Source organism: Bos grunniens, chromosome 7 (genome assembly GCF_055505025.1).
Source record: "Bos grunniens cultivar Pamir isolate PY7600 chromosome 7, Bosgru_T2T1.0, whole genome shotgun sequence".
Taxonomy (NCBI): Eukaryota; Metazoa; Chordata; class Mammalia; order Artiodactyla; family Bovidae; genus Bos; species Bos grunniens.
Window position 1 is genome coordinate 60,341,101 of NC_141171.1, and position 19,039 is coordinate 60,360,139.

Below are 19,039 nucleotides of genomic sequence, written 5' to 3' on the forward strand. Positions count from 1 at the left end.
TGGAATCAGGAGTTCTGCCACCAAGCAATGAACAACCCCAATAGCCCCCTCTGGGCCTTTGTCTCCTAGAGAGAGAAAGACAAGACCAAATTGTCTGTTCTCGGATAATTCTTCCACCTCTAAAATCCCAAGGCAGAATAGAGTCTCTGAAAGAAAAAACTTTAAGTCCTACTGCTGGAGAGAAGTTTTAACCACTTACTAGCTGTATCACTTTAGGCAAGTTACTCAGCCTCACTGAGTATTGTCTGTAAAGTGTAAATTCCAATAGAAATTCCTGCAGCATTTGTAATGAGGATGAAACAACATCATGCATGTGAAGTGTTTAACAAAGTCTCTCATGCAAAGTAAGCCTTCAAACAATGTTATACAATCATTATTAAGACTCAGTGGAAGCAAATTTGTGTGAGTATAAGTAACAGAGTAAGGGAGTTGGGTAAAGGGGAAGAAAATGACAAATGGGAAGGAAGTGAAGACTAACAGGCATACATCTTCTTATATACCAACATAATGTCAATATTGTGCAGATAGTGATAATGATGATGATGAAATACCACTTATTAAGCATTTACTAAGTCCCACGTACTTAGTAAATATTTATGTACATGTGTTTACTATGCAAATAGTATAGTTAATGTTATAGTTAATGTTACTATGCAAATGTTATACTTAATATTTACTAAAGACAGATCCCCTCATGAAGAAACTGAGGCCCAGAGAGCTCAGATAGGTCACACGGTTCATAATCAATGGCCCTGTGATTTGATTCCAGGTCCATCTTTCTTTAAAGCAGAGGTACTTAATCTACACTATGATATACTACAGATGTTAAAGGTGTGCAAAAAAAAATAAGAAAATAATAATGTTAATACACTGCAAACATCAACCTTCCTTACCTCCCTGAAGTCAAGCTGTGTGTTGAGCTTTAGAAAGATGGATAATTCTGCCAAGACAGATGAGTAAGTCTCCCATCATGTTCTTTGAGAGCTCACACATGCATATGGAACTCAGGAACTGGCCCACAGCTGCTTGTATTTAGCCTACCAGACTGCCCTGGTTTCCATCTTGACTCCAGGGAGCAGCCCAGAGTTGACTGTCCTTCTAAGAGCTTGACCAGAACATCACCTCTCCCTAGTTCCAGCTCACCACTTTGGAGGGTACAGCTGCCCCCATTCCCATGGTCCAGGCCAGCAGATAAGCTCTGCTGGAGACTTACCTGCAGGTACAGCTCCACCAGTTCATCTTCCTGCATGAGGTAGTGGAGTCGCCCAGCTCCAAGCCAGGCCTCAGCAGCCTTGTCTCTCTCCCCCAGGTCAATGAAGATACGCAGGCTCTCCTTGATGCAGGTGAGGGACCTCCTGAGGGACCTGGGGATGAACAGGGACCCATAAGGTATGAGGGCTCAAAGAGACCTAGAGTCATTCAGCACAGGAGGACACTGAAACTCTAGTGGGGGAACAACATTATTTCAGATCACACAGGGCGATCTGCCTAAACCAGCTATGATCTGCTGCTGCTGCTGCCACCACTGCTAGGTGGCTTCAGTCGTGTCCGACTCTGTGCGACCCCATAGATGGCAGCCCACCAGGCTCCCCCGTCCCTGGGATTCTCCAGGCAAGAATACTGGAGTGGGTTGCCATTTCCTTCTCCAATGCATGAAAGTGAAAAGTGAAAGTGAAGTCGCTCAGTCGTGTCCGACTCTTAGTGACCCCATGGACTGTAGCCCACCAGGCTCTTCCATCCATGGGATTTTCCAGGCAAGAGTACTGGAGTGGGGTGCCATTGCCTTCTCTGAGCTATGATCTGGATCTGCCTAAACCAGCTGTGATCTGGATCTATCTAAACCAGCTGTGATCTGGATCTGCCTAAACTAACTGTGAGATATTGAGAAAGTACAGAATCTCTCTGTGCCTTGATTTCCCCATCTGCAAAATGGGAATATAACTGTACCTGCCTCAGAGGATGCTTATGAGAATTAAATGAGATAGAGTGTTTCCAACAAGTGCCTACCATAGAGTAGGCACTTGATAAATGTTTAAATGTTAGTTATCATTTTTATGATTACTAGCTCATGATCCAACGACCTTTCCATAACACTATAACATTTTTCATAAGAACCTAACACAGTGGATGACAAATGCATACTTATTGAGTAAATGCACAAAAGAATGACCATAGTGGTAACTGTAAATCATTAAAAAGATTTTGATGTTTGTATAATAAGAAAAATCAAAGAAGGAGAAAAGTTTTGGTGTTTAACAGACTACTCTTCAGTTATTTGGAAATTGCTCATGTAGAAAACTCTTCCCCTCATGTCAGGGATTAATGAAGAAATGAGGTGTAGGTAATACAGTGTTGTACAGGTTCAGAATTCCAGAGCAAGAAGGAACACTGGGTATCACCAACTTCAGCAGTAATTAGAATCGTCTAGAAACTCTTTAAACATGCATCCACAGGCAAAGTCATCACCTCAATGTGTTGACATACCATGCTAGCCTGGTACACTCTAGCTCAGGCAGCAGCATTTTGTCAAAGCTCCTTATCAGCTACTATTGTGACTCTATTGTGCAACTTGGGTTGAGACTCTCTCCTTATTTCATAGGGAAAACAGGCCCAGAGATGGGAAGTGACTTGCATAAGACTGCACACCACAGCGGGGAACAATCAAAGGCCAGAACTCCATTCTCCTGAGTCTCAGCCCAGGACTCATCCCATAATACCCATAGTTCTTCATAGTGTAAATCATGACTCACCTGTACCAACATTACCTGGGGAGCTTATTAAAAACAGACTCCCAGAGATCTCTCAGACTGACTGAATCAGAATCATCACAATAGCAAGCCAGGAATCTGAATTTCTAAGACACACCCAGATTATACTACTGTGCACTGAAGTTTGGGAAACACCAAACCATGCAAATCCTTCTAGGAACACTGACCATTACCAACTAAGTCTGTAAATAGTTAGGAGGTCCTTATCAAACATTGAGCTTCCCTGGTGGCTGAGAGGTTAAAGCATCTGCCTGCAATGCAGGAGACCAGGGTTCGATCCCTGGATCAGGAAGATCCCCTGGAGAAAGAAATGGCAACCCACTCCAGTATTCTTGCCTGGAGAATCCCATGGACGGAGGAGCCTGGTAGACTACAGTCCACGGGGTCACAAAGAGTCGGACACAACTGAGCGACTTCACTTTCACTTATCAAACATGGTTCCATCTCATGATAGGCAACCCAGGCCCCAGGCCCCCTTGTTCACAGTGTTGGAAATAAGCATTGTTTGTGACTAATAAGGCCCTGATTCATCTTGACAACAAGGTGGCTATTAGCCTTCAGAGAAACTGCCAGACATTTGGCCCTTGTAAGTCCTGAGAAGAAAGAACTCTCGTTCTCTGCTGCCCTGCTTCTGATATAATATTTACAGACATCAAGGATGGGCAGTGGCCACTCTCTGTCAAGAATCAGAATGTCAGATTTGCTGCTGAGACTGTGCTGTGAGCTGAGAAGCTGTACGCAATGCTGAGGTGGTCACCAACCTCCCTGGCCTGGTAACCACAGACCTCCTTCACTATAGGAAGCCCTGACCTTTTCTCGCCCACTCTGTACCCCTTAAACGCCAAACAGGGATAACAGGTCTACAGGCCTGGCCTCCACTTCTCTCCCTAGTCCCACTGTAACAATTAATGAAGACAGGACCCATACATCTCATCCTGGGAGATTCTTGCTGCTGCTGCTGCTGCTAAGTCACTTCAGTCATGTCTGACTCTGTGCGACCCCGTAGACGGCAGCTCACCAGGCTCCGCCATCCCTGGGATTCTCCAGGCAAGAACACTGGAGTGGGGTGCCATTGCCTTCTCCGGGAGATTCTTGGGATATGGTTATTTTCTCCAAACCCCCAGGGAGCAAGATGTGGGTTATCACAGAGAAATCAACTCACAAGGAGGCATTTTGATCTTAGAATTTTTCTCTCTGAGCTCACTATGACTGTGAAAGAGAGGAGGTCAGCGTTCCTCAAAAAATACTCCAAGGGGGAAGGCAGGACTTAGAGAGACCCAGATGCTCACATAACTCTATCAACACTCTATGTGCATGGATTTTCCAAAGACCACTGCTTCCACCAAGACTTATACCTGATTCATGACTCCAGTATAAGACAAGCACCTTATGGTCTAAAGTTGGGAAGTGGTCTCCAGCTTCCTTGGTTCTTTCCTACCATCACTCACCACCTCATGTATTTACATCTACCAGTGGCTATGCTATATCACCCACAAGACGAGTCACTAGCTTGGCCTGGAATGTCCCAGCATGCCAATGCTTCCAGTCAACACCTGCAGGTTCTAGGTGTGGCTCAGCTCCCAAATCAAATAAGTAAGGAGAACAGCTGGTGGAAGACTATGAAATCAGTCTTGATCCCAAGTCTCATGAATTCCTAGCCAGCTATGCCCAGGCCCTGCCATAGTATCTCCTCTCCTCTTAAACCCCCAGTTTTCTCTTTTTCTCATTTTTTTCTGCCCCTAAAATTCAATCTCTGTGGCTGAATCCTTGTTTCTTCCTTCCTGTGTGGATATCAGCCATGAGTCTGTGGTGAGGTGACCTCAGTACACCTGCCTTCCTAGACTTCCTCCTACCAACCCCTGCTGGGGTTTTCCAGATTCCTGCCCTTCCTGGATGAATGTTGGACCTCTGGCCAGAGCCCAGCCTCCACTAATTGGTCTCATCCAATTTCCATAATAAGAACTGCCACTCACCAGGGGCTGACCCTGGGCCAGGTGTTGGGATACAAATTTCCAGTTACACATCCTTTTATTTAATCCTCAAGAAATCCCCAGCCATGAAAGTTCTTAGCTCATTTTGCAAATAAAGAAACCCAAGGGTCTTTTAAAAAAACTTGTCCATGTTTGCATTCCTCATTTCTAAAGCTTTATGTGTAGCTTTCTGCTGTTTTGTCTTTAATAACAGCACTGACGGTAATTGTTACTTATGATTTATTGAGACCTTAGCATGCACTAGGGGCTTGACATGCATAATTTCATTTAATCATCACAACAGCACTAAGAGAACAGTATTATTATCATATCCATCTGCAAATGGGAAAAATAAGGCTTTGAAGGGTAAGCAATAAAGACCAGGTAATAAACTGTTTAAATGAGGATCTAACCCTGAGAATCAAATTCCAGAGCCCCCCCAAGACCCTCAAACAGTGCTCAATTTCTGGCTCAGAAATCAACTGTGGAAAGGCTTTTGTTTCTTTTGCCACTTTAACAACTTCAAAATTTTGAAGGACATAAGCAACCTCAAACCTTGAACAAAGTACCCCCATTGGAAAAAGATGGATGGTGATGTACATCCTAGGCTTGTGATAAAAGAACATGTCAGCAAGTGCAATTCTTTCCTTGTTTATGATTCCAAAAATGTTAGGGATTAGTCATATTAGCTATACTGAAAACCAAACATTGAAACATTTTTTTCAGTTCCACAGGAGTAAGATGCACAAGAATAAGAATAAAAGCCATGAAAAATGACGTCTAGGCATCTAGGGATTGTATTATATGCAAAGAATCATTACTTTGCAAAGGCCTGTTGCATGCAAGGCATTTCTTTCTGAAAAAAAATATGCACATCCTTTGTGTCTCTTAGCACCATTTATGTGATACTTGCAGTTAGTATGTGTATAATATCTACTTCCTGAACTAGATGATAAGCATTGTCAGCTCAGGGACTGGGCTGACATTTGTCAGCTTTTAACAGAGGGCCTGGGCCATAGTACATGCTCAGCAAGTATTAGTCGAATGATCCAATAGAGCCATAAAGTTCTCAAGGAACCCACCTGGTTCAGCTCTACAGCTAAGTCTATAGACAGTCTAAAGTCTATATTGTGTCACCTTGAGACAGAAAACAAGACCCCTAATGACCTTTCTCATTGAGAGACTGAAAAACTTCATCAAACTAGATTCTGTAGTCATCATCATGAAGGCAAAGAAAGCAAGACTCAAAAGATATACTGAACAAAGGGACAGCAAAGTGTCTCAAGACAAAATTCTGAAGGCTGAGCCAAAGTTTTCATCATCTACTGCCCTGCCTTCCTACTCACCATCACTGAACACTAGAGAAAACCTTTCAAACAGGAGGAATGTAAATGAGCAGAAAAGCAGTATGGGTAGTGAAAATGACTCACTCTTTCTTCCTCATAAGGTCATCCTGAGATTGCACGTTGGTTGGTAATCAGTGCATGCTCACTGAATGTCTTCCGTTACTATTATGACCACCATTTTCAATACGGATGCTGACTGTGCCAGTCCAGAGGCCCACCGTAACCCCCTGCACCCTCATCTAACCTCCATATCCCTCTCCGGGAGGTAGGCTATAATCTTCTCTCTCCTTTAGTACCTATACCCAGAGAAACATCAAACTCAGTCTGTTAAATCTACAAAATGTTTTTCAAATGTGTCCTCCCCTTTCCATTGCTACAGTTAGACCCTTGGCCCCAAATGGTCTTCTCTTACCCTGCTCCAGTTTTCAAAATCTTTCTTATCCCTCAAGGGCATCTTTAAATGCTATCACCTTCATGAAGTGTTCCCTGACAGATCCACCAACCCTTAGCTGAAAGTGTTGTTTCCTCTCCCTCCAAACCTGCCCCGGCAGATGCCTGCCATCTCGCCCATGAACACTTCATGCCTTTGCCTGATATGGCTTTGAGCTTTGTAAGAATGGAAATCCCATGGGGAGAATTTAGTTGAAAAAACCATTACATCAAACCCACTTAATAAATTCTTCCTAGAAGTCAGTGCCAGGAACAAATTTGCTCCAACAGATACATTTGTTTATATTTTTTTTTTATCAGACAGTGAGAACCTCATATGGTTTTTCCCTTTTTACCTCAGCTACCAGGAAGCTTAGAGCTAAATTACAGTAACCACCTCCAGGTGCATGGAAACACTTGTTTATCTATTTCTGTTAGCTGGTCTTTGTTCTATTCTTTTACACAAAGGCTTTGCAGGAGTAGTTGATTGATAGACGCTAAATAAATGTAGCATTATAGTATGTTCTCCTTGACAAACTGAGCATCCTGAAAAGGGGTAAACATCTTATGCCCACACAAATATGTATGTCTCTCTGTTCTAGACACCAGGTCTACCCACTTGGAGTTTACAGTCACTACATTATGATCTTCTGAAGCTACTGCAGAGTCTTTAAAAATCCCCAAAAGTTTAGGTCTCTGATCTAGAAGGCCCATAACTTTAAGAATCTGCCTCCAAAACTCAAGACTCTTTGGAGGCAGCAGGAATTCTTATACTAACACGGCCATTACCAGTGTCAGCATAGCATAGCTGGCTCATCCTAGACTTAACATTTTAGAACAAGAAGGCACCTTATTCAATTTAACCTTATAAATGGGGGAACCAAGAAGAGAAATGGCTTATTTAAGGACACATTATAAGCTCATGGCAGGCTCAGGTTTCCTGACTCCTAATCCAGTTTTGATCTCTTCTCTCACTGCTCTGTGGCCTGTGACTTCCAGACACTTCTTGGAGCAACTCCAGCTCCACACCTTCTCTTCTCTCTATCACTCCCCACACCTAAGAAATCCAGTGGTCCTTCATATTGCCTTAAGAAAGGCCTCTGCACTCTGTTGACAGCAACAAGGGCTTTTTCTTTGGCTTTTCACTTAGAATTTCAGTGGTTTTTGACAACTGGAGGCAGGAGGAAGGCTGTGAGCAAAGAAAGGATGGCAGCTGGGTTGGTGATTAATCACTGCACAGCAATTAATCTGAGATTGAAGTTGCACACAGGGAAGGGTGGCAATAAACCTGACACATATTTGCCACCCATACTCCTGTCCCTTAAAAGTCAACTTTCCCAAAGCCCATTCTCACTATGTGTTACCATGAATACATGACTATCTCATCTCTAAGGTTAATTTAAGCCTACCTTCTGGATCTGCTCCAAAACTATACAGATCCCTAAGGTGTTCTAAACAGAAACAAAGTGGGGCTGGGGCCAGCCTTCGTGGCCCCTCACAGCCTGCAATGATCCAAAACTCCATTCCTGGGACTAAAGACAATGGGATATTTGGAGGATACCTGATTCTTGTGAGAGAGGGAAGAGATGAGGGAGAGGGAGACAGAATAGGAGAAAGAAAGACAAAGAAAGATTTCATTATCTGATTATTAGTGGTCCGATTTATCAGGTGCCCAAGGTTACCACATTGCGTAGAAAAGCAAAAATTATCATTTAAATAGCTTTTCCTCAATTACTTCTCTTTGCTGAACCCTAGCAATCATCTCTACCCCATGTTAGAAGTCATTCATAATTATGAATACAATGCTACAATGCTAATCTATTGCAAAGTATATAATTAAATATAAACCATGCAGAGTTTAATGGAATCAATTAAAGGCTTGTTAGAGAGCAGAGTTGCAGGCCATGCCACTGGCAAATGAGGATCAGGCAGATCTGATCAGTGAAGAGACAGAAAGGAAAATCAGCAAGAGATGGCAGGATAGTTCACTTGAGAATAATTTAAATATCAAGAGTGAAAAAAAAAAGCCTTTGGGTAAAACAGTTACGTTTTGGGATATTTTTGAAAAATGAGCCTTTCTAAGAGAGTCCCGAAAAGTCAATCACCAAACACTTCTTTTGTTATGTTTAGTCTATGACTTAGTGCACAGTTGCAGTTATAACCTTAGCTTCTTAACTAAAAAGTGAAAATAAACTTAGTTTCATCATTTCCAGTTTCATTTTAAAGGTAAGTTACCATCAAAATTTTTTACTGTGAAATTTTATACCCCTGCTTTCTGTGCATTTATTTACTTTGTGTCTTTTCTCTAATACTAACTGTCCTCAGGTAATGAAGACCTCCTGAGGGTTCCATGGTCCTCAGTATAGTAATTGCCACCTCTCTGAATTATGCATCGTCAGCCACATCCATCTGATGGATTGAGACACACAGGTAATTACTTGTAACACAGCCAACATGATCGAGCCTTATCAGGCACTGTCCAAGTGTCCCGTGTGAGGAAGCAGAGGCATGGGCAAATGTAAAAATTGCCCAAAGTCACACAGCTAATAAGTGATGGGTGGCACTGAGTTTACAATGTGGGTTGGCTGCAAAGACCACGTTCTTTTCCATGATGCCACAAACACATCATGTACATCTGGACTTAACTTTGTGAGGGAAAGTATACTGAGTCTCCTTAATGAAGGAAAGATGTTTCTAGGAGAGTCCTTGAGCCTGCACTCACCTGGATGTATTTAGGTTCCGATAGAGCTGTCCAAGGGACTCCAGCAGCCTCCCCTCCATCTCCCGGTCTCTGAGTTGCTGAGCCAGTGTCAGCCAGTGCTCGTGGTAGGTGATGCATGCCTCGGGGTTTGGGGACACAGAGCTGTAGAAATGGCAGAGGGATTTGGTGACCTGAAGCTGACCTGAACATAAAGCAGGAACATGGATGAGATGACTGGAGACAGGACAAAGGAAAAAAATGTCCTCTAACACTTTTCTCTAAAGCATCTCAGCAGCACAGGACATACTCACTCTTCAGGTGTTGATGCCTTAAGCCAAACAGCAATGCCATTTCATAACAAACGCGGCCACTAGCCAGCTGGCGTCCATATACCTGGACCTGAGCCAACCAGAGAAGCACCTGTACTAATTCCATGTCTGTCTCCATGCTGGCCTGGAGTGTAGAATAGAGTTGCACAGACTGTAGAAGATAGTTCCTGGCCGGCTGCTGAGGCCAGGACTTAAGGGTCAGATGGCCAAGATTGGCCAAAGCCACTGCCTGGTTGCGCACATCCCCTACCTTCTGGGCTCTGTTCAAGGCCCGAAGATAGCTCTTGGCTGCCCTGTTCACCCTGCCTTCACCTTGAAGTGCAAGTCCCATGAGGTTATAGACCACTCCTTTGTGGATAACACTCTCTGTCTCCTTCAGGGAGTATAAGAATGGCTCAAGGATGTCCAAAGCCTTCTTTGGCTGGCTGGATAAGAGATAGGCCCATGCCAAGCAGAGGGAAGACTCAAAAGCTTCCTGCTCACTCAGCAGCTGGCCTAGCATCAAAGCTTGGCTCAGGTAGTGGATGGCACCATCAGGAGATCTGTGTTGGAGGTACACTTTGGACAGGATGAGACACAGGACCCTCTGGGTGCTCCAGTCTGCCTGTTCCTCACAGGAAGTCAGTGCCTGCCTGAGTGCCGGGCAAGACAGGGAAGAAACTTCACCCCAGCTTGGGGAGGAGATGCCAAGGAGCTTGGTGGTGTTCTGCAGGACCAGGTGGACCTGCCAAATTGGAAGGGCCATCCCTTGGACACTTGGAGTTCCACGTAGCCGGACAGAAGCCACTGCAAGGTGTGGCAGATATTTCTTGTCATAGAGAAAACTCAAGATGGTGGCTGCAGCATCTGAGGTGGGAGGGTGTCCAGAGATGAGCTGCAGGCGCTCGGCGAAGGGCAGGACCTCATCATGCCGGCCAAGGCTTAGGAGCAATCGGATGGCCAGAAAGCAGGCCCTGGCCTCCAGGGGGCAGCTGCCTGACACGATGCCCTGTCTCAGCACATAGGCCACCACATCCAGCTCGCTTTTGGCACTATACTCCCGGTCAGGCAGGCAGGCCAACAAGGTACCTGCCTTCTCCAGCAAGGATGAGCCTTTATGCCTCAGCCTCTGCCTCAGGTAGATGGCCGCCAAATTGATGTACAGGGCAGCCACCAAGGACAGATCCTTAAATGCCCCGTTGAGAATGTGGATGGCCTCCTCAAAGTACACCCTGGCCTGAGAGAGTTTGACCTTCCTGACACTTAACCGACCCAGGAGGAAGCAGAGCCGGGCGTGGGCCCAGGTCATGTGGCTCCGCTTGGCCCACTTCCTCGAGGCCTCCAGGTAGGCCATGAGCTCGTCCTCCTCAGAGTAACTATAAAAGGAAGACGTGAGGAAAGAGAAGGAAAAATCATAGAGGCTCTTAAAGTGGTCAGCATAACCCTCATGATCCAGAAAAGCCAATATGGGGGCGAAGTTCTCAGCCTCCTCCTCCTCCTGACCAGTGTTCATGTTCATGAGCAATTCTGGGTCATCGAGGTCATCAGGCTCTGGCAGATGATAGGTGTCTGAGGCAGCTGAAAGGAGCTCTTCCTCCAGACTAGAGTCCTCAGAGCTGCTGGACTGTCTGGAGCCCATGGCCTGATGCTCCTCCCAGGCTCCACCAGGCCGGGTCTCCTTGAAGCCTTCGGACTGGGACACTGTAAGGGACGGGCAGAATTGAGCAACACTAAGTACCTGCAACTATGGTGGCCAGCTCTTGGCAAGAGGACAAGATTCTGTCCCACAGGACTGGAGGTCTGGTTCAGCATGATCTCTACTCACCGCTCAGATCGTTTGGAAGACTTTGGATGGATTCAAACCCACCTGGATAGAGATGAAGGACAGACCTGAGTTAGGTCAGAATGGTCCAGCATGCCTATGCCTGCACGCGTTCCCTAGACCAGTGGCCCCTTGGAAACTTTGTGTTTCAGACCAACTGCCGTCCCTAAAGTACAAGACAGCATCTCCCCTTCACCATCAGTGCTGCAGGGACCTAAAGATTATCTGGTTTAACCCACTCACCATACAGTTGAGAACTGAGGTAGAAATAAGAACAGAGTCAGAGAAGAAAAGACAGAAACAGGAGCTGTATGCCAAGAGGTGTGAGTATGCAGGGCAGGAGTGATGACAGAATCTTAAGGCCCAAATCTTTCAGTGAGTCTATGACAGAGCAGCACGCTCTTGGCATGTGGCATTGCCTCTCGTTTCCATGTGTACAGCCTTCCTTCTTCCTTCCTGTCATCCACCCATTCAACAGATAGATTCAGTGTGCACAATGTGCTTTGTAAATTTGATAGGATGAGGTGATCAAATGTCAATAATTAAGAAAAGAAGGTAAAGAAGCATCTGAGGTTCCTAAGTCTTGTTCCCTGAAGTACTGTGGTGGGATGAGGTGGGAGAAAGCACAATCTCTAGTAGTTTTAGACATTTTGAATTTGTAGTACTTGAAGGAGCTCTAGCAGAGAATGAAATAGATCTGTGGCCAAGCAGAAAAGTGGAGACTTGCAAACATGGATTTGTGACTGACACTATGTCACAAAGAATGTCTCAAAGTCCCAAAAGAAGGATTTGCAGGGAAAAGCAAAGCAGGTGGAGGAGGAGTGGTTATAGGAGATTTGTGAATGAGCTGGGAAAACATCAGCATTTTACTGGCAGATGAGAGACAATCCAGGAGACTGGAAAGGCACAGAGAAAAGAGGAGTCATGGAGACCAGGGTGGTTTATGGTGCAGCCATCTAACAAAAGTGACATAAGTGAAACAAGATAAGTGAACAAAAGTGAACAAGATAACAAAAGTGAACACATTTCACCGTGTTCAAAAGTGAACAAAAGTGAAATAAGATAAGGTGAGAACCAAAAAGATGACCTTGGGGTTGGCAGCAAAGAAGTTGACCCCCTTGGCCAAAGTAGCCACAGTGGAGCTTGTGGAGGTGAAGGCCAGGTTTGTGCTCCATAGAACAGGGGCTGCTAGAAAAAAGATTCTACCTCTTCCTGGCAAAGAAGCAATAGCCAGCCACCTGTGCCCCTACTCTAAGCTCTCCAGTGAACTTTGAGGGTAGCAGGCCCCTCACCAAGTGAAGCCTCCACTTGCTATTCTCAGGAGAAGGTTTCTTCTGTGAGTGTCATTGAAGGTACTTGATATCTGCAACCCCCAAAGGTCCTACAGCCAAACACAGCAGAGCTAGAGAGCTGGACTCTGGGTTCCTGCACCTGTCCCTCACTGATGTTGTGGGACACGTGCCTGCCCTACTGCAACCATTTCTCTTTAGGCCAGGACCCCCAAGAACACAAATAATGTAGGAATTTTTTTAAAATGCTTCCTCTCAGAGAAAGAATTACAGGGCATAGGCCTTGGGGGAGTTGGAATTTACCGATAGGATGCCCCTTCTGCTGGTTGCCCTGGTGCCAGGGACAACCTGTGAAGCCATGAAGTGCAGCCCGCCACCCAGCAGAGATGCACCCTTGGTCTGTAGATAAGAGCTAATGGGCTGCCTGAGACCTGTCCCTGGATTTCCCTCAAGCACTGGGTCAACAGTTGGCAGATACCTTGGATCCAAGTCTGCAACCACCCCTACCTCCAAAGCAGGCCCTTAATCCTTGATTTTCAGACCTTGGCTCCAAACTACCAGGCTACATTCATAACTTCAGCTTCCTGGTTCAGCTTGGTGCAGCAGTGTGATCTGCCTGTAGTAAGAAAGTGCTGCCAGGGCTAGTGCTGATACCTGGGCAAGGTGCTAATCACAAATGTTCCTGTGCCTGGAGAAAGTTTCTAACTCCCACTTCTGCTCCAGAGGCTAGCCTGTGAGTCCTTCTGCAGAATCTCTGGCCATACCCATGAAATGTGTGCCATCTAATGTGGCCACAAAGGAGTGGACACAGCATCCCCATCACTGAAGAGATAGGAGAAATAGGACTCCTTCCTCAAACCCTGTCATTGGATGAAGCACTTCTTGACACAGAGCAGGGGACCCCTCACAAAGTAAGGGAAAGGAGTGTCATTCATTCACTCAGTTAGTCATTCAGACACCACTGAAACTGTGCTAGGTACTGAGGCGCCTCACTCACCCAAAGCTGACATATCCAACAGTCCAAAGTCATTTTGTGTCAGGGGCAATGTGGTGAAGTAGGAATTGTCCTGACTAGAGGACAGGGGAGGGCAGTTCTTATCCTGGTTCAGGCACTAATTCACTTGGGCCTCAGCTTCCTAATCTATAAAATGAGAGAAGTCATTTCTTAGGGTCTTTCCAGCTATAATGTTCTATGGCCCCACCTTTATTATTGTGGGGCCAGACCTACTTCAGCCCTAGGAGGAAGACCCTCAGCCACAACCCAGGAAGTTTTCTTCTCCAGTTTAGAATGGAAGGTTCAATATGGCCAGCCTCCCATTGTATAGTTGAATTGATTTCATTACATCTCATAGTTTTTAGGCACCAAGTCCCTTGTGACTTTAGAATCATCTGAAATCCAAAGTGAAAATGCTGCTAATCAAATATGACCCAGGTCATCAACTGAACTGTGATCACAGCCCCACATACATGCATGTGATTAGACTTTAGAGATACTGTACTTTTTGGTTAGGAACAATTCCTTAATCTTGAGGAGTTTGGGCTTTCTCAGGGCAGGGGGGAGCAGTTGAGAAGCAAATACTCACTAAGCTGGTAGACAGATGTTATGTCAGTCTGAGCAAGTGTGCGGAGGAAGCTGACACACTCAGCTTTCCTGTCACTTCCCAGGAACCCCAGAGAGCATTTTTCCTCATCACTGAAAAAGGCAGAGTTCTTGCTCCTGTGTTGAGGCAAAAGACATGGACACAGATCACTGCAAGGTTTCAGACACGACCTCCTCTCTTCACCCTAGAATGCAGTGAAGGACACAGAGAAGCCATCAACCTACACAGTCAGAGCTGAAATCTGTATAAAGCTCTTATTTATACATCAAAGAAGAGCTGGAGGCACCTCATCTGTGCAGAACCGACCTATGTGGTGGCTGAAGAAGTGGCACATGAAAACAACCCTCCAATTAAATCTCCATCTCTCAAGAAAAACAAAACCCCTTCCTTCAACCCCTACCCATTCTGTGAGACCACATGGTGACCATTTCTAAGGAAAGAAATAGGAACTGGCTGTCCTAAATGCAAGGGTTGGAAAAGGACCATTAAAAGATGTTTCTTTGACAGATTATTTCAAGAAAACACTCAGGACTGATGACACAATTTAGAGGAACAACGGACAAAGCTTGACTATAGTCAGAAGAAACCCTTCACAGCTGATATTGACATCAGATTCCATGACACAGCACAACAGTGTTATGCACCATAAAGAGAGGGAAAGAAGGCTAAGGCATGGGAAGTGGGTAGAAGGAAGGCCAGGGGGCTAGAAGAAATGATTATAAATAATAGAGCTCTGTATATTCACTTTACTGTATAAACTAATTGTTAAAACCAATTTGTCAGCTAGATACCTGTCATAAATCAAAGAACATGAAAACTAGAAGTGCCTTGGAAAGTATTCAGTCCAGTATCCATATAGACAACATTTAATAAATATCTCTTTGTTCCCAATATATTTTTAACTTCAGAATCCAGCTTTAAAACAAAAATAACTTGGAAGCCTAAGTGTTAATACCAGCTAATACTTTGTGGGGGCTGTTTATTATGAATCAGATACTCATTTAATGCATGCAGTTGCCCTATAATGCATATACTATTCTTATTCCCTTTTTACAGAGGAAGAGACTGAGGTACAAAAAAATAAAGTCTGTGCTTAGGTAACCATAAAGCAGGATGTAAGAGGAGCTTCTTTACTTCAAGCATGGTTAAGGGAGGGGCTGGGATGCAGTGCCATGGTCTGCCACTTACCCATTGTCTCCATAGCTCAGGTAAATGCAGTTTGAAAGTCAGCCACTTTAGTGGCTGTTTTCTGGTTGAGAAAACTAGCCACTAATGTGAACTGCTCAAGGTCATAACTCTGATTAGAGGCAGAACTGGCACTAAAGCTTGTCTTGACATCTATAGCTCTTGACAAAATACTTAAGTCAGTCAGTTCAGTTGCTTAGTTGTGTCCGACTCTGCAACCCCCTAGGCTGCAGTACGCCAAGCCTCCCTGTCTTATGGAACCCCTATCTCTCTGGCTTGACCTCCAGATTCTCCCCGGAAGTTTAAGATATTCAATTCTTACAAGAGCATGTAATTGAATTCTACATCTAAACTTGTTTGAGATAAAAAGAATGATATGATCCCATTCCTTAATTTACTATTTCATTTACTCTTCATAACAATCCTATGATGTAGATATTTTTATTCATATTTGTAGATGGAGATTCAGAAAGGTTTAGTGACATGCTCAAAATTACACAGCTGGAAAGTGGTAAAGCTGAGATCAAAGCTGAGGTCTTCTGCCTCTGTGTCCATTGCCTATGGCTAATATGCTAATGCCCTGAGTCCCAGATACTTAAGAGTCCAAGAAGCTTGACAAATTACATTAGGGCTTGCCGGCATGGAGATCCTTAGAAGGAGTGTGGTAGAGCTTCTAGAAATACAACAGGCTGAAGCACAGGGCTACTTGCCACCATATACATAGACAAAGCATGGATAAAATCTGATAAACATTTTAATATAGTATTTAACTTTAAAGAGAAAAAGGGAAATTCCTAGGAACCAGAAACAAAAGGAGAAACCAAAGCCAAGTTGGTAAGTTAGGGTAGATGGTCCAGAGATGCTGGTGGTTCTCAGCTGGGACACTGGCCCTCAGAGGTGGGGCTGACCTGCTAATACCACTTAGGGACAGAATGTGACTTTGGACCTGTGTGAAGCAGGGAAGCTGAATGGAGCTCCCAAAATAGCTTTGTGTTCCCTGTGGCCTAAAATCTAGAAGTGCTGCAACTTCTATAAAAGGAGATTGGAAACTTCTCATAACCTGCCAAGAACATGCTTTCTGTCTGTCTGAGTTCCTGGAAAAAATAAGACACCTAGGCTTACACTATTACAAGGTGTGGGATATGAATTTACACTGAACAATGTAGTACCCTATCAGAGAACCAGATCTGAACCACTGAGTTTCTAAGTTTCCAGGGAAAGCAAAGGCCAAAACTGCTCTGCTGGAATGCTTTCTGTAGTCAAGGCTTCAGGCACAGACCATCTTTTAAAATGTTGACAGTTCATTCACATAACTGAAAATACAAACCACACAAGAAAATGAACTATTGACACAGAGAGTCAGCAAATGCACAAATGGGTAGATCAACACTACAATAGAACTAACAGTAATCTGAAGATAATTTATAATAAGCATGGTTAAAATAATGAAATAAAAAGAATGAATAGAAGCTGCAATGAAAATATGGGACTATAAGAGCAGAAACAGAATATGTGAAAAATAGTAAAATATGAATTTTAGAAGTGAAAATAAAAGCATGGACATTTGGGACCATATGAGTAAAGTTAAACAACAGGTTTAGTCACAATAGAGAAGAAAATTGGTGAAACTGAAGAATGTTCTGAGGAAATCATCCAGAATATAGCCTAGCATGATAAAAGATGAAAAATATAAAGGAACTGATTAAGCAAGATTGAGGATAGAATGATAAGTCCAACATACCTCTAACAGGAATTCCAGAAGAGAGACTAAAGAGAATGAGAGAGAGGCAATATTCAAAGGAAGAATGACTGAGCATTTTCCAGAATTGAAGAAAGACATGAGTCTTCAGATTGAAGAAGCACACCAAGTCCTAAGCAAAATAAATAAAAATAATACAATTTAAACATGATTTCTATTTCATTAAGGTTATAAGTCTTTTTGGATTTTCTATTTCTCCTAATCATTCTTTCTGGGTTCAATTATCAATTAATTATTCAACTCATGGAATAAAAGAGTTAAATATAAAGGATAGGAACATAAATTAATGAAATAAAAGCAAAGTAGAAAAATTAGAAAGGTAAATATGAAATTAATAAAATAGGAAACAAACAATAAAGATGGTCAGCAAAAGAAAAAATGGTTTTCGGAAAAGACTAATAAGATTGACAAAACTCTGGCAAAATGGATTTGAAATTTTATATTAATAATTAATTTTCACTCTACACTTTGAAGATATTATTCTACACCTATGTAAATGATCACTCAAGAGTATATTTTAAGTATCTTAAAGAGATGGAAAGCATTTACCAACTCACAGATCTCCACTGAAATATCTACCTAGAGGCGTACATGATGGAGAAGGAAGCAGACAACTTGCTATAAATAATAGGGTATATCAAAGCTAGATATATTACGGTACAATTGCAAAACATCAATAACAAAACAAAACCTTAACAAAAACAGCGAGATAAAAGCTACCTACTGCAAAGAAATGGTTATGAAACAGCAAACTTCTCATCAACAAAAATAGATGCCACAAGAAATGGAATTATAAAGAAGACACAGATAAACAATAAGAATAAAAGAGGGGATTAACAAAGAAATTTTTTAACATTTAATACCACGAAATATTGGCTTTTCTCCTATTCTCTTATATCTGGTTTCAAGTACATTAATCTTTCAATCTTGTTTATTTTTAAATGTAGGCATTTGAGTATATAAATTTCTTGTAAGTAACACTTTATGAAAATGAGCTATATCTTTTACAACATGAATAAATCTTAAATTTATAATGTCAATTGCAGAAAATGCCAGTTGTAGAAAAAACATTTATATAAAATTTTAATACACAAAACCATAGTATTTTCATTTATAAACAAATGTCAATTTTTTAAATGTATCAGAATAAAGACTAGAAATTTCAAACAGTGTTGGCCTATAGGATGGAATCAGGATCAGAGAATGGAAGTATGAGGGCGTAAAAAGGCATCTTCAATTATATCTAAAGACTTTTTTTTCACTTAAAACACACACAAACTCAAACACAAACACATTAAATGCTTAAAAACAAAAAAAAAGAGGACAAATGTGGCCTTCTGTCACTCTCAAAAGGGTGATAGTCTTTAAAGTCACTCTTGTCAAACACAGACTGTCTATTCAGACAGACCTGCCCAAGGTTTAAGAACGGGTTTTCCAGCTACTGTTGCTGTGAAACTAGGTAGCTGATGTTGAAACCTGAGCTATAAAAAAAGACACCCACAAAAATTTGCTTCCATGGATAAGCAAGATCCCATTCCCATGTGTCAGAGGCATGACCTAAATCTGACTCAGAAAACAGCTTCTGAGAAATTTCGTTGTCAATACACAGCCGATTTGGTTAAATCAAAAAATATATGCATGCCTGCATACATACATACATATGTTGTAGTAACACTTCAGAGAGTAAAAAACCATCAAAGGGAGAGAAGCTGAGAGGAGAGGATGGAGACTTCAGCAAATGCTGGGCCATCTTCAGAGACCTGACCCCAAACAAACACAGACTAAGAGTGACACCCAGTGGCCTGATCACAGGGACAGCACAGCACACAGGGATGGCTGGTTCCTAGTCCACACCATGGCT

General features: G+C 43.1%; 1 protein-coding gene across 15 annotated transcripts in view; it reads right to left on the reverse strand.

Moving 5' to 3' along the window:
• The window catches only part of SH3TC2 (SH3 domain and tetratricopeptide repeats 2), a 54,667-nt gene that overhangs the window by 7,289 nt on the left and 28,339 nt on the right, over positions 1-19,039 (reverse strand). For 9 of the 15 annotated variants that reach the window (XR_015167673.1, XM_086412344.1, XM_086412340.1 and 6 more), the window contains 5 exons: positions 14,217-14,350; positions 11,348-11,389; positions 9,526-11,223; positions 9,236-9,416; positions 1,214-1,364 (listed from right to left, as the gene is read on the reverse strand). Coding sequence is in view for 11 of the 15 variants with exons in the window: in XM_086412344.1 (XP_086268470.1) it covers positions 1,214-1,364; positions 9,236-9,416; positions 9,526-11,223; positions 11,348-11,389; positions 14,217-14,350 (2,206 nt within the window). In the remaining 4 variants the exon portion in view is untranslated. Of the gene's footprint in view, positions 1-1,213; positions 1,365-9,235; positions 9,417-9,525; positions 11,224-11,347; positions 11,390-14,216; positions 14,351-17,160; positions 17,291-19,039 lie in introns of those variants that run through there. The other 6 variants (XM_086412348.1, XM_086412347.1, XM_086412346.1 and 3 more) reach the window with 2 other exon arrangements.